The sequence below is a fragment of the Netta rufina genome, assembly GCF_964035555.1.
Source record: "Netta rufina genome assembly, chromosome: 12".
NCBI lineage: Eukaryota > Metazoa > Chordata > Aves > Anseriformes > Anatidae > Netta > Netta rufina.
This window is the reverse complement of record NC_140135.1, coordinates 14,290,690-14,307,906: the sequence shown is the minus strand read 5'-3', so window position 1 is coordinate 14,307,906 and position 17,217 is coordinate 14,290,690. Positions and strand designations below refer to the sequence as shown.

General features: G+C 39.9%; 1 protein-coding gene across 3 annotated transcripts; it reads left to right on the top strand.

Moving 5' to 3' along the window:
- Positions 1 to 1,149: 1,149 nt before the first annotated feature.
- On the top strand, positions 1,150 to 11,075 carry PABIR2 (PABIR family member 2; the record flags this gene model as incomplete). Of its 3 annotated transcripts, none has more annotated exons than XM_084293936.1 (10): positions 1,150 to 1,683; positions 1,906 to 1,984; positions 3,316 to 3,372; positions 3,746 to 3,789; positions 3,868 to 3,922; positions 4,148 to 4,249; positions 5,502 to 5,590; positions 6,137 to 6,198; positions 8,825 to 8,921; positions 10,013 to 11,075. In XM_084293936.1, exons 1-10 carry the CDS (start codon positions 1,568 to 1,570, stop codon positions 10,161 to 10,163), a joined length of 852 nt encoding a protein of 283 aa, XP_084150062.1. In that variant the 5' UTR covers positions 1,150 to 1,567. The 3 variants fall into 3 exon arrangements, with proteins under 3 accessions (XP_084150062.1, XP_084150061.1, XP_084150063.1); XM_084293935.1 differs by having other exon boundaries at positions 6,134 to 6,198; XM_084293937.1 differs by lacking the exon at positions 10,013 to 11,075 and having other exon boundaries at positions 6,134 to 6,198; positions 8,825 to 8,925.
- Between the last annotated feature and the right edge of the window lie 6,142 nt (positions 11,076 to 17,217).

Sequence of the window (17,217 nt, the reverse complement as noted above, 5' to 3'; positions counted from 1 at the left end):
CTGACCATAATTACCAGAAATCAAGCACAATAAGGCTTTAGTTTTTTTTTTTTTTTTTGGTTGTTTTTTTTTTGTTAGTTGTTTTTTTTTCCCCCCAGAATAGATAGGGATTCTGTATCATCTCAAAGAAACGCATCATTACTGGCTACAATATACCATGGTGTAAGCAATGCAATAACATTGTAAAAGGTTTTCCTTCTGCAATAGTACAAGGCAGGGAAGTTTGTCTCCAGGTTTTTCAATATAAACACATATTGATAAAGCTTGAAAATATTTTAAATGTACTATGCATGGGCCCTGTTAAGTCATCTTAGATACACAGTAGGCACAAAGTTCTTCAATAGTGTCAGTATAATGCAAGAAATACTGAACTTCAACAAAAAAGTTGATTAGAGTCCTACATCGAGCATAGAACAATGGAAAACATTTGATTCAGTCTTGATTAATAAAAAAGGCAAGCAGGTACACAATGAATAGCATGCTATGGGCAGTTCTACTCCGTTATCTAAGGTCATCTACATTCAGTCTTTTTCAAGTAGTGGAATAATTTATGCAGCTATATTTCCACTTTAAAAAAAAAGTTGAAATAGCAAGAAGTTAAAGTTTTCCATGCCAACTTTTTCTGTGCTTAACGCTCTTGAAAAAACAACAGCCATTTCCCAGAGGAAAATAAAAACTTTTTGAGATGTGATGCTGCTAAGGACCCTGAAGAACCCCTGAATGTAAGAGACAAACGTATATTGCAGCTGTTACTATAGATGGATATGTAAAAAACAAAAAACAATGAGAAAACACAAACTGAAATATTTTAATCTCTTGGCATTGAGTGGTCTGAACTCAATGGCAGTGCCGGACTCGAACCCGCGGCCCCCCACACGCCGCGTTCCCGCGTGCCGCAGCCGCCACCTCGGCTCCCATTGGCCCATTTCAAACACACGCCCCGCCGCGGCGGCCAATCGGCGTGCGCCCCCGCCTCGGAGGCTCTCGGGAGCCCGAGCGGAGCCGAAGCCGGCGCTCGGGCCCGACGCGGCTCCCGCGGGCATGCGCGGTAGAGGCTGGGCGGCGGCAAGGGCGCGTGCGCCGCGGCGGGCGGTTAGCTGCGGGCCGCGCCTCCGCCTTACCTCCCGCGCATGCGCGCTGGGTGGCGGCGCCGGGGCTGGCGGCGGCGGGGGGCGTCGGGCCTGAGGCGCTCGCTCCGCTCCCGTCCCGCTCCCGTCCCGCGGCCTCCGCGCCCGTCCCGTCCCGTCCCGTCCCGTCCCGCCCCGTGCGCAGGCGGCGGCCCCGGGAGGCGCGGGGCCGGGAAGGGGCCTGTAGGGGCTGCTGTAGGGGCATGGGGCGCTGCTGGGGCCGCCCCCCTCGGCGGGCCCGGCGCGCCCCCGGCCCCTGCCCGCGGCGCCGCCCGCGGGGCCTGTAGGGGCGGCCGCAGCGCCCCGCGCCCTGGGGAGCGGCGGCGGCGGCGGCGCGGGATGAGGAGGAGCCGCGGCGGCCGGCGGCAGTGAATGGGCGTCGCGGCGGAGCGGGACGAGCCGCAGGCGCAGGCGGGGCCGGGGCCGGGGCCGGGGCCGCGATGGCTCAGGAGAAAATGGAGCTGGACCTGGAGCTGCCGCCGGGGAGCGCCGCGGCCCCGAGCGACGGGGGCGGCCTGAGGAGATCCAACAGCGCCCCCCTCATCCACGGGCTCAGGTGAGCGCGGCCCGGCCCGGCCCGCAGCGCTCCGCTCGGCAGGGCCGGGCCCGGAGCCCTCGGCTGGGGCCTGCGGTAAAGCTGTGGAAGTCAAATGGGTGCTTTCCATGCGCTGGAGATGGAAGTATGTGCAGTGGCACCGTGTGGTTCTAAGGAAAGTGTGGTTCTAAGCATACCTCAGAAGGCTGCTCACAAAGCCTTTTCGGTTTTTTCTCCCTGCAGTGACAACTCGCAGGTTTTTCAGCCTTATGTGTTGCGAACTCGCAGGAACAGTACAACAGTTATGAGCCGTCACAGTATGGTAAGGAATCTCAAGCATGTTTTGTTTACACCTAACAAGAAGTAATTGGGCTGGAGAAATGAAGTTAAACTTGATTTGTGCTTGCGCTAAGCGTCAGAGCGAGATTCCAGACTGCAGAATATGCATTTTTCACCTGCAGCTGCTGCCTACAATAAAACAATGCTTATGCATTAGCTGCATATCCCCAAGAACGGAACAATATCAGGAGCCATGATTGATTTCTGGTATTAAGTACTATCTTAATGTTAATTTGGACCTGAACACAGGTAGGAAGAGAAAACTGCTATCACAATTGAAAGTCTTGAAGGGTTCTTGTAATTTGTTGTAAAAACGGAAGAGAGGGATTTGCAATGCTCCATTGACCTGTTTTTTTCACGGGGCCTTTTTTTTTTTTTTTTTTTTTTTTTTTTGCAAAGGCTGAACACTAGACATCAGAGAATCATATGAAGAAGAGTTTTATATCCTGGGTGATATTCTGCCTCTTGTTATATAAATCTGTTAGCATACAGTAGTGAACTTACTTGATTTTTCAAAGATGTTACGTTTCATTTTTCTCTCTGTCTTTATTGTCAGCTTATGCTGAGCCATGTGCTCTTTTCTGCTATTTTTTTTTTCTTTCTCATCCAAGGGTAGTGAAGATTAAATTGTTTTTCTCAAAACCTGTGGAACGTGAAGTCCTAAAATATGTGTTACTTCTGTGTTTTTTATCTTGTTCAGAAAAAATGCAGTGGAGTTTTAGTTCAAAGTCTTTTGTTATGAGGTATGTTTAAAGACAGACTGCAAAACTTTGGAACTCAAATAGTAGGTGTCATGTAGGCAGACACGTGGGCATCCTGAGTGAGAACTGTTGGCTGTATGTGGCACTAGCCAAAGGTTCAGAGGGATTAGATGTATAAGATACTTTGCAATTGCAAAAGTAAAGGTTTACGGAATGCTCTTCAAGATGGAGCTGAAATGCTCTATAAAAGTAAGCTGGTTGAGTAAGTTAGTACAGGGGTCTGTCGTCTTATTCTAGACAGTAGGGAATTAGATAATATTCTCAGTTTCATTTATAATCCCTCTCTTGCTTAAATGGCACATACAACTGTTTGTGCACTTGAGATACTAAGAGCATGCAACTCTGAGATCAGCACTGCTTGCAGAGTGACAGAATGAATTTGTAAGTAGTAAAACTAGTCTTTTGAAGGTCAGTGTTTTCATTTTGCAACATTATTTGAGTCATCCACATGAAGTTGTACAGCTCATTTTTAATTCAACAAAAATGTAGGTGTATGGGTGGATGCAGGCTGTTGGTTTGCAATTTAATCATGGTGGCTGTCACTTTTTTTCAGTTGCTGTCATCATCTCCCATTCGTATTCCTAGTAGTCGACTTCATCAGATCAGAAGGGTAAGTGAGGTTTTTAACTATATGTTTAGTAACAGAATGAAAAGCATTTATATAATACTGAAATACATAATGTGAATTTCTTTCCTATTGAATTTTTCAAGTATTAGAGTAAACAGAGCTAAAAAAGATTTAATTTCAACACGGAAGTGTGGTTGCAAGGCTTATTGTTGTCATGTTTCAACTACCTTGCATTTTTGGAGTGCTGTTTCCTTAAGAGAAATGCTGAGGTAGGCTTATAGCAGTTTTTCTTTCTGGAGAGCTTCTATTGTCCATATTTCAATTCTAAAAGCAAATTACTGAATCATGAGTAGTATTATAAGTACCTGTGATGAACAGATGTTACATAAAAACTTAAAATGTTTATCTCCTGCAGGAAGAAGGAGTGGATTTAATGAACAGAGAAACAGCACACGAAAGGTGAGTGTTATGGAAACAAGATGATAAAATAGTCAGTTATCCTCTTTGTAGCTACTGATGGGATTTTTTGTATTCTAGGGAAGTGCAAACAGCAATGCAGATAAGCCAATCATGGGAGGAAAGCTTGAGCCTGGTAATCTCTTTATAGATGTTTCATATTTAATTCCACTTCTACGCTCAACTGATGAATTTAAGGGAAAGAGAGGAGTAACTGTGGAAATAATCTCAGATAAACTGAAGTTCATCTGTTTTAGCTCTTTTGCGTACTTGGCCTAACAACTTTCCATGGAAGGTTGTAGCTTGGATTCTAAGGTAACGTCTTGTGCAACTGTGAAGGTTGAAACTTTTGTATTTACAGAGTGACAATGACTTGGACAAGTCTGAGAAATCTTCCTCCCCAAAGAGAATAGACTTCATTCCAGTTTCGCCGGCACCTTCACCTACAAGAGGAATAGGAAAGGTAGGATAAGTGAAACACCAAACAGAAAACAAATCTTTACAGTTCACCTTCACTGAAAATTCTAAAATGTGAAACTTCACAGATTTAAGAACCAGCAATGACAAAACCCAACCCAAATCCACATATTACTGTTTTCTAATAATCAGATGCTTATCTTAGAGCCTGTAGAGTTTAAGCCGTGTGCTAATTCTTTCACACTGCATGTTTTCACTTGCTTCTATTTGCGTAATGTTTGGGTGGTTAGGATTCTGGTTCCAGGGAAGTTAGAAGAGGTCACTGTAGTAATCGTATACAGACATGATCTTCAACCGCATAATTGGGGCGTGCTGGGGAAGAAGCACCAAAATCTGAATGTATTGTATGTGGAGAGGAAGAGATTAGGCAAACAGCAGAAGCTGCAGATCTGTGTGGTGAGGAGGAGTAATATATGTCCGTCAGTTATGGAAAGGAAGGCATAAACTCACTGAAGGACTCAGCTCAAATTTGGGCATGCTTAATTTGCACTGAAGACTGATAGCAAATGCTGGAAAAGGAAAAAGGTGAATCTTGGGTAAACTACTTTTTTTTTCAGTAAGGATGGGAAAACTGAAATGTTAGCACAGAAAAAATGGTAACTGTGTTTAAAGGTGGGCTGCCTGACCTTGTTCTCAGCCTTTTTTTGTGGTTCTGCTTTTGTACTGCTAATGTTTTATTGCAGTGCTGTTCCTAGTATAACACTAGTGCTGAAAGCTCATGCTGTACCTTTGGAATAGGAACTGTATAGTAGTAGTGAGCTTGAGAGAAATATTTGTGTGCTTAGCTCTGGGTATTCACAGGCTAAGATCAAATGAGCTACAGTATCACAGAGCTAAATAGTCTGTTCCGCTCTGGCAGATTGTATTAAATTTTCAGGTATCTTGAGTAAACTCAGCTAGTTTGCATAGCAAATGTGTTGGAAAAAAGTAAGTCCTGAGTACTGTACTGCTATTTCTAACTGTAATGGGAAGAACAGAAACAACAGTTTTATTTAGAAAACAGTCTATTTAAATTTTGGATTTCATATGGTTTTGAATTTCAGATTAATCTGAGCAGTATTGCATTAGCCAGTGTATTTTTTGCAAGTTGAGTTTTAATTCCTCCAAGATTCTGTTTAATCATTTCTGCCTTATTCTGTTACTAAGTTTTCTTTAATTGGGGGTATTTTGATTGGGGGAGTGACGCTTCAGTATTTGAAAGGGAATTCTGAATCATGTTTTTGTAATTTATTCTGCAGCAGTGTTTTTCACCATCATTGCAAATGTTTGTGAGCAGTAATGGATTACCTCCAAGTCCTATTCCCAGTCCAACAAGGCGATTCTCCAAGTAAGTAACTTCTGAAAGCAACAGGTATACATTGGCTTAAATTCCAAGGCTAGCATAAAGATGGTTAAAGCTGATGCCAAAGCATTAAAAGAGGCTTCATTTTTAGAATAGCTGAAGCATTGCCATGTAAAAATGCTTTGCAGGTTTATTTTTTACCAATGGTAGCTTTACATGAGTGTTCTTACAAGAATCTGTGTCGACTTTAAACTAGACTTTGTATCTTGTGAGGAAATTCCTTGGCCCTTCCAGTGAACTTGATTAATTTGTCGCTGTATCAATTTCATACAAATATTATACTGAAGATAAAAATGGCTTGAAGTGAGCATGTACTAAGAGAAGGAAAAGACCCTAGAAAACTTAACAAATTTTTTGTGGCAGATAATTTGCTCTAATAGGCAGCACTTCTTTGCGTATTCAGATTCCCTAAGCATTCCAGTTGTACAGGAATAGCTTTAACAAACATTTGATAAATGGTTGTGTTGATTTGATGCTAAGTATGGTGGTGTTCAAACTTGGAACTTTTACTATCAATATTTTCTCTAGCAGGAGGAGTCAAAGTCCAATCAACTGTATCAGGCCTAGTGTTCTTGGCCCCATTAAAAGAAAAGGTATGTGTATTTACATTGTCAGATGCTTTAGTATGGATGTAGGTTTGCAGCAGGAAGATACATTTTTTTCTTTCTGTTGTTTTCCTGTATATATAATGTGCTTGTATCCATGGTGAACTGGAATTTACCAATTGTAATTTACAAATACAATGTAAAGTAGCTAGTCTAAAATACAAGAATGAAAAACATTAGAACAGCTACTGCTTGAAAGAGGCAAACTTTATTCCACATCAAATTAAATGTTTGTGAATATTTGTGAGCCCTGGCATTCCTAAGAGTTACCACTGTGCGGTGCACACCCTTCAGATCATCCAAGGAATGTTGCTTATCATGCAGTATCTTCTAAACTTAGTACTGAATGTTTGTTTTTACTCTGAAAGTTCAGAAGGTGAGAGAGAGATGAGTGCAGGGCAGATCAGTGTTATTTTACAGAATCACAGGATGGTTGAGGTGGGAAGGGACCGCTGGAGATGGTATAGTCTAACCCCTGTGCTGAAGCAGGATCCCCTAGAGCACATTACCCAGGGTTGTGTCCAGGTGGCTGTTGTATGGTCTCCAGGGCAGGAGACTCCACACCTTCCCTGGACATCCTGTTCCAGTGCTCAGTCACCCTCACAGTAAAAATGTGAAGCCTTCTCCAGGCTGAACAGACCTGGCTCCCTCAGGCTTTCCGTATAGATGCTTCAGTTCCGTATAACTTTAGTAGCCCTTAGCTGGACTTGCATCAGGAGCTCCACGTCCCTCTTGTACTGAGGAACCTAGAACTGGACAGAGCACTCCAGAGGCCTCACCTTTTGCTGAGTAGAGGGGGAGAAACACCTCTCTTGACCTGCTGGCAGTGCTCTTCCCAATGCCCTCCAGGATACTCTTGGCCACAAGGGCCCATTGCTGACTCGTGGTCAGCCTGCTGGCTGCCAGGACTCCCAGATCTCTCTCTGCAAAGCTGCTTTCCACCCCCAGCTTGTACTGGTGCTTTGGGGCTGGGGGAGAGAGTATTCTTCCCAGGTGCAGGATGCTGCATTTACTTGCCTTTATTGAATTTCAAGAGGTTTCCTCCTGAATGAAGAAAACTGCATTCTTTATTGAAAGTAGTCTGCATTAAGGATATTCAAACTACATCCTAGAACAATTATGAATTTCTGTGAATTTTAGAATCATTAAAAAATGTACAAAAATGTATGAAGCTCAGTGATGAACAGGGAATAGATATTCATGCTGTGATGTTTTACTTAAAATAGCTTGTGTACAATTGTAAAATGTATTAAAAACAGAACAAAAAGGGCAGGCTTCCCTCACCCTGTCTGTGTGCTCTGGTGGAGCATCTTCTACAAAGTGGAGATACAAAGTTTTTACTGGACATATCAAGAAATAGTTCAAAATGTTACCTAATTTTAAAATATCTAATCCATATAAATGAACCTAATTTATTTTCCTAAATGCGTCATGCATTTGAGAACATTTCACTGCAATAGGGAATTAATACTAATTGCACTGTGCAGTGCAGGTTTGTGAAGTTTCAAGTGTTGCAAGTGTTACTTTAATTGTTGTTTTGCATTTTTTTCACTTACATGTAAGGCCAAGTATTGAATACTTTTTTTTTTTTTTCCCCCATTTTGCTTGATGGAAGTTGTCATTCTTTCCCTTAAAAAAAAAAAAAAAAAGAGGGGGTGGGGGATTGTGTGTTAAAGGAAATAAATATGGGGTGTTATCAGTCTTGCATAAAATGAATGGTAGTAGGATTCTGTTGCCTATCATAAATATATACTGTTTAACTGAAATGCTTAGCTTCTGTCAGATTTTCAAACTAACACTGCAGCTGCTGGTAGGTAAAAAGACAAAGTTATTTCCGTTTCCTATGTTTTTGCTGCCAAGCTGAAAATTGAAGTATATTGTAGCTGAGAGGGTTTTCTTTTAAGCTTGTTATCTGCAAGTTCTTGGTATTTCAAAATGTCTATTATACAGAAGCTATTAATGAGCTAGCTCATTCTCAGGGCGGATTATACTAAACAGACCTTATGAATTCTCCCCATCATGTTTAATCTTTTTAATGTCAGTAGATGATTACAGGTACAAAGTCTGATCCATGATGAGTAATTGGAAATGCATACACATGCTCATTTTTTTCTATTCAGCTTTTATGTAAAAGTGTACATACGTTTAAGTATTTGTTGTACTCAGGAGAGTGAAACCGTGTACCAAGCTGGCATTTCTATTTCTGTAATCACTAAGAACTTTAATCTTGAGATTTTGGGATATGTCTGTTGCCTTATCTCAACTGCTCACTTAAAATTAAGCCACAGTAATTAGTTTGCTTTAGATTATTTTGTTTGATTGTAGTCTGAACTTAGCTTAGCAAGTGCCTGTTTTTGTGTCTTTGAGATCTTTCACTGTAGCCTGTCGGATACTGCCAGAGCATTAGTTAAAGAATGGACTAGATGATTAAACAACAGCTAGCATAAAATTAATGTCTTATCTGAGTGCTTGGTTGACTGGATTAGAAGATTTACCATGTCATAAATGCTGGCTTGCTCTATTATGGGACAAACTTCTCTCTTACTATAGACAAATATTAAATGGACATTCCAGAGACTCGAGTAAGTTTGATTATTTGCACTATTTTCTTCAGGTGAAATGGAAACTGAAAGTCAGCCAAAGAGACTTTTTCAAGGAACAACCAACATGCTTTCTCCAGATGTTACACATCTGACAGATCTCAGTTCATGGTAAAATATTGCGTGCCCTAAATTGCCAAACCAGGGAATGTGCATCCATACAAATCTTTCCATTCTTCAGAAAAAAATATTTTGCTTATAGCTTGCATATACATATTACTGGGAATTCTGTGATAGTGTAGTATGATAATGTTCCTGTCCATTTGATCAGTTCTTCCTGAGCAGACACTAGCCTAGACTTTGTGTATCAAAACTGTCATTCTGAATATAGTCATTACAAATCATGATTAGTTCATTAGCAAAGTTCCTTCATCTGAAGATGCTTCATCATTTCAGTATTTTGTAGGCAGTGACTGTGTAGTATCTGTGGCACTTACCTGAATACCTAAATAATGTGTATGTGAATGGTTGCTGCAGTCACATAGTTCATATTGACAAGTTCAAGATTTTTAGTGTTAAGTTTGTCTCTTTTCTGATTTATGTCTCCTTTACGATTATGATCATAAAAAGCTGAATATATAGTCAGAAGTCAGATACTAAGTATTCTAAAATATCAACTCCGTATTACTGTAATTTCAATATACCTATGGAATTGGGACCTAGAAATATTTCGTTCATTTTACTTCCAGCTAAATTACAAAAGCATCTTTTTTACAAGCTGTCTGGAATCATGTATCAAGACTTCAGAATCCAAACAGAGTAATTCCTTACTTAAGAAGGAAAAACGCATTTCATAATCTTGCTTTGAGTAGTGTAACATTTTAAAAACATAATAGCTAATTGATGACGTCTATGCTGCATTGCTGATCAGATTCTTATTCTTTCTTTCCTGTAACCTTTTTAAGATTTTGCTTGTTAGTTGTCATCTCCTTTCTATAACTGATTAAAATCAGAGTAGTAATTTATTCTGCATGTTAAAAAAAAAAAAATAAAATTCTGCTCCTCATTCCCTTAAGGAGCATGAATATACATATAACATGCTACAGAAAACAAGGAGTCTTCAGGGCTGCCGGTCTTGGAGTAAAGACTGAGTGGTAGTATATGTCTCCTACATCTTTCCTACAAAGGAGAAAAAGTATGTTAGCTTTGTAGACAAATTCATGATGCCTGTGTTACTAAATAACCATTTTCTTTTTCCTCAGCCTGTCTTCAGACATACTTGATGGGAGTAGCAGCAGTGTTGGCTCTTCATCTGATTCACTGACTAAAGGCAGCATAACCACAGAGTCTCCAGTAACGTGTTCAAATTCATGCTCTTCATTCATTTTGATGGATGATCTCTCACCTAAGTGACTTAATGAGTTCCGAGTCAGTGTTTGGCTGTGCTGTTCCCTTACTGTACACTCGTACAGAGAAATGAACTCTGATCCTTGAACCGTTAACATGAGGATTGTTACATGGAAAATTAGTGTAACTGTAATCCTTGGCAACTTTCCAGTGATTTTGATTTATCCATTTAATGGACATTGTAGACCATATTAATGTCTGGTTTTGCGGATTTATTTTTTAAACAAGATGTCTGCTCAGATTATACTAACTTCCTGCTTTCAAGAACTTGCATACACTTTTTGATTCCAAGATAGGTATCTACCTATTAGTGTTGCAATTTTTAGGAAAATACTTCTATTATTATCGTGGTCACTATGTCTAGGGAAATAATTTGGTTCGCAAGGATTTGAAAATACTAATTTATTGTCTGGCACTTCAACCATTAAGTAAAACTATTCCTGCTTTTTTTTTTTTTTTTTTTTTTTTTTTCCTTTATTCACTAGCCTCAAATCCTTTTTGCAGAAGGGAGAAAACAAATTTTTCTTAGTGCTGCTAGTCACTTTTGTTACAGGAGACCACAATGGGTCTGGAAATCTCACTCTATTACATTAAAAAAAACAAAAAACAACTAACGACTGCCACTTTTGCCATTGGTGAAGAAATAATATTCTACGAATGAACGTGATTGAAATAGCTGCATAGTTTTCTCCCCAGACCCTTCATCCTACGGACTATATGAAAATACGGTCAATAATCAGCAACATTTGGCCAAGGAAAATTAATCCATGCCTCGATCTAAGACATACAGTGCAGATAACTAAGTTATTTAAACTACTGTGTAGGAGAACATGTATGGCACCATCAATGTCTCCTGTGGCATTGAGGTCACAGGTATTTTTGTGCCTTAGGGGACATTGTTACAGAATTATGGAATGTAAACCGGGGTGGGGGGGAGGGAGGTCCTTTGTGTACAGCTTGTTTATAGAGTGCTTACCAGATTCTGTCGTCAATGCTGCTTTCCTTAGCGTTCCTTTCCAAGGTGTGTGCTCCGTTGCAAGGTGCTGTGGGCAGTCCAACCACGCTGTGAGATGGCAGCCTACATAGTGACTTCTGAAGCCGCTATATACAGCGTTTATGCCTTCGTAATAAACAGGGCAAATGGCAGAGCGAACATTCGATTTGTAAGGAGAGACCTTAAAATTTAGATTGAATACAAGCTCTGCAAATTTGTTTGGCTAAGGAGTTATATTTCGACTATGACTAGTCTTGATACAGTACTTTGGTCAGTCTGAGGAAAGACAATAGAGATTTTACTTTTAAAAGACTTTAACGGGGCAAAATAAATCCGTTTGTAATCTACTGTGTTATGCTATTTATTATTTATAACTATGTAAAAAGTCTGTGGTGATGAATTATAGTATTTTTTTATGATTGAATAAGTTTTTTATGTTCGGTAATTGCTGGCTGGTTTGTATTTAATACGCAACATTGTCTGCCAGAATCATAAGCTTCCATTTTTGAATGTTTGTAACATAATTGCTTTTGTTATCTGAAAGTACAACTTCTGATCTTTTTGAAAGAAAATAGCACTGAATTTAAAGTAAGATTATGTGCTTTAAGAGTGAGCACAATCTCTGGCAATATTGTCTGGCTAAAAAGGGGAGGGGGAGAACCATAGTTTTTTCTGTTCTGAAGAAGCCATTGAGTTTCCAGAAGACATGTACATACCAGATTATTTTCTAAAGTGTTTTCATTAAATTGTAAGAAGTACCATAATGGGCCAACAGTGGCACTATCATTTGTATTATCATCTTCACCTGTGGAGCATTAGTTCCCCACCTCAAATAAATGTGCATATTGTAAAATATTGTCCATTGGTGCCATTTTTAAACGAGCTCTACAGTATTGAATGTTAATTTTATTTGTATATGCACAGTGCTATTTCTTGAACTTTTGATGTCTTAAATTGCTTAATTATTTTTTTATTCATGCTTGTATCTTCTCTGCCTTTTTGATGCTGAAAGAAGGCTGCTTTTACATTTGCAAAAATATTGATAAACAGTCTGTGATAAAATTCAATCTGTTATCTGTGCCCCGGTTTCATTATATTGTCCTTTTACTGGTTCTGTGATCTACAAATCTGAACAAGGGGTGGTGGAAGGGGCAAACCTATTGCATGCTTTCTTAAAACTGAGAAGAACATAGCTATCGCTTATTTTTGGCTGACTTACCTGTACAATTGATGTATCCCAGATTTGTTTGTTAGTGGAGAGTCTTACATAAGTGCTGCCCTTTGTAAACATTAGAATGTAAGCTTCATAAAGCAAACGCACAAATAATGGCTCTTGTTACAGCATTGTTTTAGTGTTCTGGCTATTCTCCACTCTTCAGAAAGCATTGCTCTTTTATAAGATATATGCATATATATAATACACACATGCTTTTTCTGTTGTTTCAGGATTAAATGTCTTTTTTTTTTGTAATCGTAATAGGTCCCATCTAGGACCGTATTTAACACAACTGTAATACCACTTGCTCATTTTAAAACTAAACAGATGAAGTCTTCTAATACTCTAATAGTTGATATTTGCACCTAACTGCATGTGAGTTTTTGCTGCTTACAGAATTGATCTTTATTGCAGTGTAAAGGCTAGTACAGCACAATCTGACTAAAACTGAAAAGTTGCATTTCTGGATTTATTAACTGTCTTGTCTGTAACTAATTAGATATCACTTTGGGGAAGAACACCAGCTGGTGCTGGTAGTCAGCTTTAACAGATAACCACTGACACAGCACTGTTTTTTTTTTTTTTTTTTTTTTTTTTTTTTTTTTTTACTTCATCAGACTTACTTGTGCTGAATTGCCATAATGAGTTAAACAGGAATATGAGAATTCCTGTCTTTCTTTACCTTCTTTTTTTTTCTTTTTTGAAATAAATCATTAATGTGTATGTACTGCTGAGAATCACCAGTGATGATTCCTTCTAATGTTGTAACTATTGGAAAGAAGTTAGGATACTAGCAGATATCTGTGTCATTCAAGCAGCATTTTAGATGGCATATTTTTGATATGTTAACTAGCACAGCATTATGATGTTGGTGTTTGTACAGTTCATTACAACTAGACTAGCACTGCCTTTATACCTGAAGTATACTGACTCCTCTTTTACCAGGCTTAAAATGGTGAAAGGGTTTTACAAGTTGTTTAGAGAGGTTAAAAAAAAAAAGAAAAAAAGTCAACTGTGGAACTGTGTTTTGATAATATCAAGTGTTCTGAATCAGGAGATGGATTGCAGTATGCATGTTTCATTCTAATTCATTGAATTTCATATTGGGCCCAAAAGCCTGTGTTTAAGGGGCTGTTTTTCTGACTGTATGTGATTAAATACTTTCTCCTACAATTAAATTAATTAAACTGTCAGTGGGTGAGGATGTAAATCTGAGTCCTGCAGACTTTATTGGAAAAAGTCATCTTTAAATGCACAAGGAAAGCTATACTATATAAAATTGGTAAAGTGGATTTTTTTTTAATTTCATAAAAATACTCATTTTAATGACTGGAAATGCTGAAGGCATTTTAAATATAAGACTACAACTCTAGGTGGAACCGTGTTGGGGACTGTATGCAGAGGTTAACTTGAACAGGCTTAGGCAGATTCAGGACTCTGTGTGTACTGGAATAGATAACTCTTGTGGATATTTGCAAAAAATAATTTCCCATTCTTATCTGCAGATCTGAATAATATACTGTGTGACAACAAAGATGAAAACTTCTTTTTCATGGAGGAATTTCATCTGCATAAAATATTCCTGGTAGTTTCATAACAACAACAACAAAAAAGCTTTGCGTTAATATTTGTTCAAATATTTCATGAAGTCATTGGACAGTTTCATTTGCTTTTTTGGACTAAAGGCCAAGAAATATTTTCGGAGCTATACAGACTGCCTCTTGTATTCCAAAGTTATTATATAAATGGCAACAGTCCTTATTAAGAGTGAAGGGATTTGCCTACTATTCAATATTTCAGTCTTGAGATTTAATAAATATTTCTTAGCAAATTTGGTGATGATTGTGAAATGGATTATTTAAAGTACCAGATGATCCAGTGAGTTGCCGAAGGCTGTACCGACTCCTTTGACCATAAATTAGAATCTTAGCCACAAACTTAGACCTGGTTTATCCAACTAATTTTCAAATAAAAAACAAGTGTTGCAAGCAGCTGAGACTTCTATGAGGGTACAGGCTATTCAAACTTAAAGGAAAAGACTCCTTGTCAAGTCTAGGACTTCTTTGTTCAATCCATCCCCAAAAGAAAGCTATGCCTGCCCATCAAAATTCAGTTAGCGCTTCTACTTTTATGGCCATCTTTGGAGAGGACGTGGGATTGGTGATCGAGCTTCTTTAAGGACTGGTTATCTAATTCATGACTAAGACCTTTGTCATCAAGGTTAAACCAAAAGTAGATGTTATTTTAGGGCAGGCCTGTTTTCTGAGGAAGTAAATAGGCTGCAGAGCTGGTTGAAGCATGAGAGCCGGTACTTATTTCCTGCTACAAATGAAGAGTCTTCATGTAAGCAGGTTATAATGACCGGAGCTGCTGGCTGGGCACTACCATTCCCATAAATACAAAGGCACACAACTTCCACTTTTAACTCGTACACGTACCTCAAGGCTATCCTTTTATTAGCGTGCTGGGCACTTAGCGGAAGTCTCTTGTTTCAGTCCAAACCATTTTGCATTAAAGCTGCTTTTTATTACTTGCTTTTAGATCTGAAAGCCTTTTGATATGGGGCCTATTGGGCCTCGGTTTTGAGTCTTGACTGTGACAAGTGTGCCAGGGCCAGTGTTTCCTTTTTAAACATGGAGCAATTTGTTTTGTTCTTACATTGTCAAGTCTGGAAATGCAGAGTAGGTAGGCAGGCTCTTGCTATTAACGAGGAATGCGTGTTAGCTTTAGCGATCATGAAAGACTGGTGTTTTAAAAGAAATAAAAGCTAAAAACACAGAACAAAGAAATACCTATTTTTAGCAAACCAATTTGGCTGGTTTGATAGCAGTCTCTCTCTCTCTCTTTAAACGTAGGAAGTAGTGTTTTGAACATATCCTTAGTAACACAGCAACAACATCCAGCATGCTTTCACCCCCAAGTGCTTCTCTGTCCTGTGAAGAGGAACTGAGTGCTGAAAGACCACAAGTTTTGTTCATTTACAACAGACGGAGGGCATGGCCTGCCTCAGGTCTCTGAATAGCGCTGTGGTAACAATCCCCTATGATTCAGCAGGCCCGTTGCTGACACCAGGCTGTCTAGCGTTCCTGTCTGAACCATCCAAAAAAAGCATCATTTTCAGCTATAATAATGAGTCTGACATCCTTAGTCTCCCTTATTTTATTTCTGAGGAGCATCAGATTTTACCTCTTACACAAACACAATTATCATTTGCTGTTAATTGCCATACGTTGACTTTCTTACCAAATAGCAGTGGTAAAATTCCTGGTGGACTTTGTGGGTGCTTGTTTGTCCCTCATTTTGGGGTATAACAGAGTTTGGGATTTTTGATTATTTTTCAGATAATGAAATGTGTGTCTTCTGGAAGAATTATCCATTGTGTTTTAATTTTGCAAGGCATTTGGTTATAGTTTATGCAGAAGTCTGTATAAAAGTAACTCATATTTAACAACATGAGTCAAATGAATCTTGGAGACAATGACACGCATTTGTTTTGTCAGAAGTTGACTGGATTAACCCTTGCATCACCTAATCAAATCTCCTGCATTCTGCGGCAGTCTCCACCACTTGGGAACTTTCCCCAAAATAAAATGAGTTGGCAGAAGTGCCAGGCTATTATTTGTATTGGGGTAGTTTATAATGCAGATTACGAAAATCCTATTGTGCTAGAACAAAAAGACTTTCCTTGCCCCAAATAATTTGCAATTTAAATTTGTCATGAGAACTGTAATAGTTTATCAATGCAGTGCATGACCAATAATTCTTCCAGTGTGGAAAAGCTGGAATCTGCACAGGTAAGAAACGGGTGGTATCGCTGTGGGCAGGAGTATGATTAAGAATGCAACCGAAGTTAACTAGTCCAGAATCCAAATTGAAATTTTGTAAAAGGCCTCTCGCAAAGCGAACTCTGCTCTCTGAACACCTAAAATTTAAGGAAAAATTCGGCTAATGCCATGAACTTAACAGCTCAGTCTCAACCCTACCTAAGGGCTGAAATTTCTCTACTATGATCAGAACTTCCCAGAATTTGGAAGACAAATCACTGTGACAGGGAGAAGTAAAATAAAACGTCTCTGTGCCTATGATGCATGAGTACTGGTTTGAAAAATGATAGAGAACAAAGTACAGTGAGTTGGGACAAATGTGCTTTAAATAAGTCGAGGATGTGCTACGTATAGTACGTGTAACATCTTGTTCGTGTGCAAGAACAGACTGTGAAAGAAACAGCTTTGTTTGTGTGGGAGAAGCAACATCAAAGAGCTTGAAAGAACTAGTACTGTAATGGGAAACAGTTGCCTTTTGAGGACTCTTACTGCTGCTGGTCACTTTTTTTCCTGTTAAAACCTGGCAACACGAGCAAGGAGCAGCCTGGGTAGGTTGGGCCAGGTGGGCACCAAGAGGGGTACAGAGGGAGCTCTGGGTTTGTGTGCTGCCACAGCTCCCCACCACCCCGCTTCACACTGAGTTTGCACCAGCCTTGAAGGTTGCAGTTGTGTTTGTTGGCTGGCTGAAGCAAAGCTGGATGTTCAACTTGTCTAGGAGCGGTTACCAAATGGGACTGCCAGCTTCCAACAGGAGAGGGTACGTCCTAGGTGTTAGTGGGCAAAATTGGGGGGGGGGGAGGGAAGATGAGAGGGAGGCCGAGGGAGTTCCTACATCTCAATGGGACAGAGATGCCCAAAGAGCAGACTGGAAAGCAGGGGGGACCTGGCAGGACCAGGCAGTGCAGAGAGAGCAGCCCAGTGGAGCAGAAAGAAGAATGCCACCCAGCAGGAAGAAGAGGGCAGGGCAGGAGCTGGTACACCTGCGTGGTATGGGGGAAGCCATGGCTCTGCTGTGGGCTGACCTGG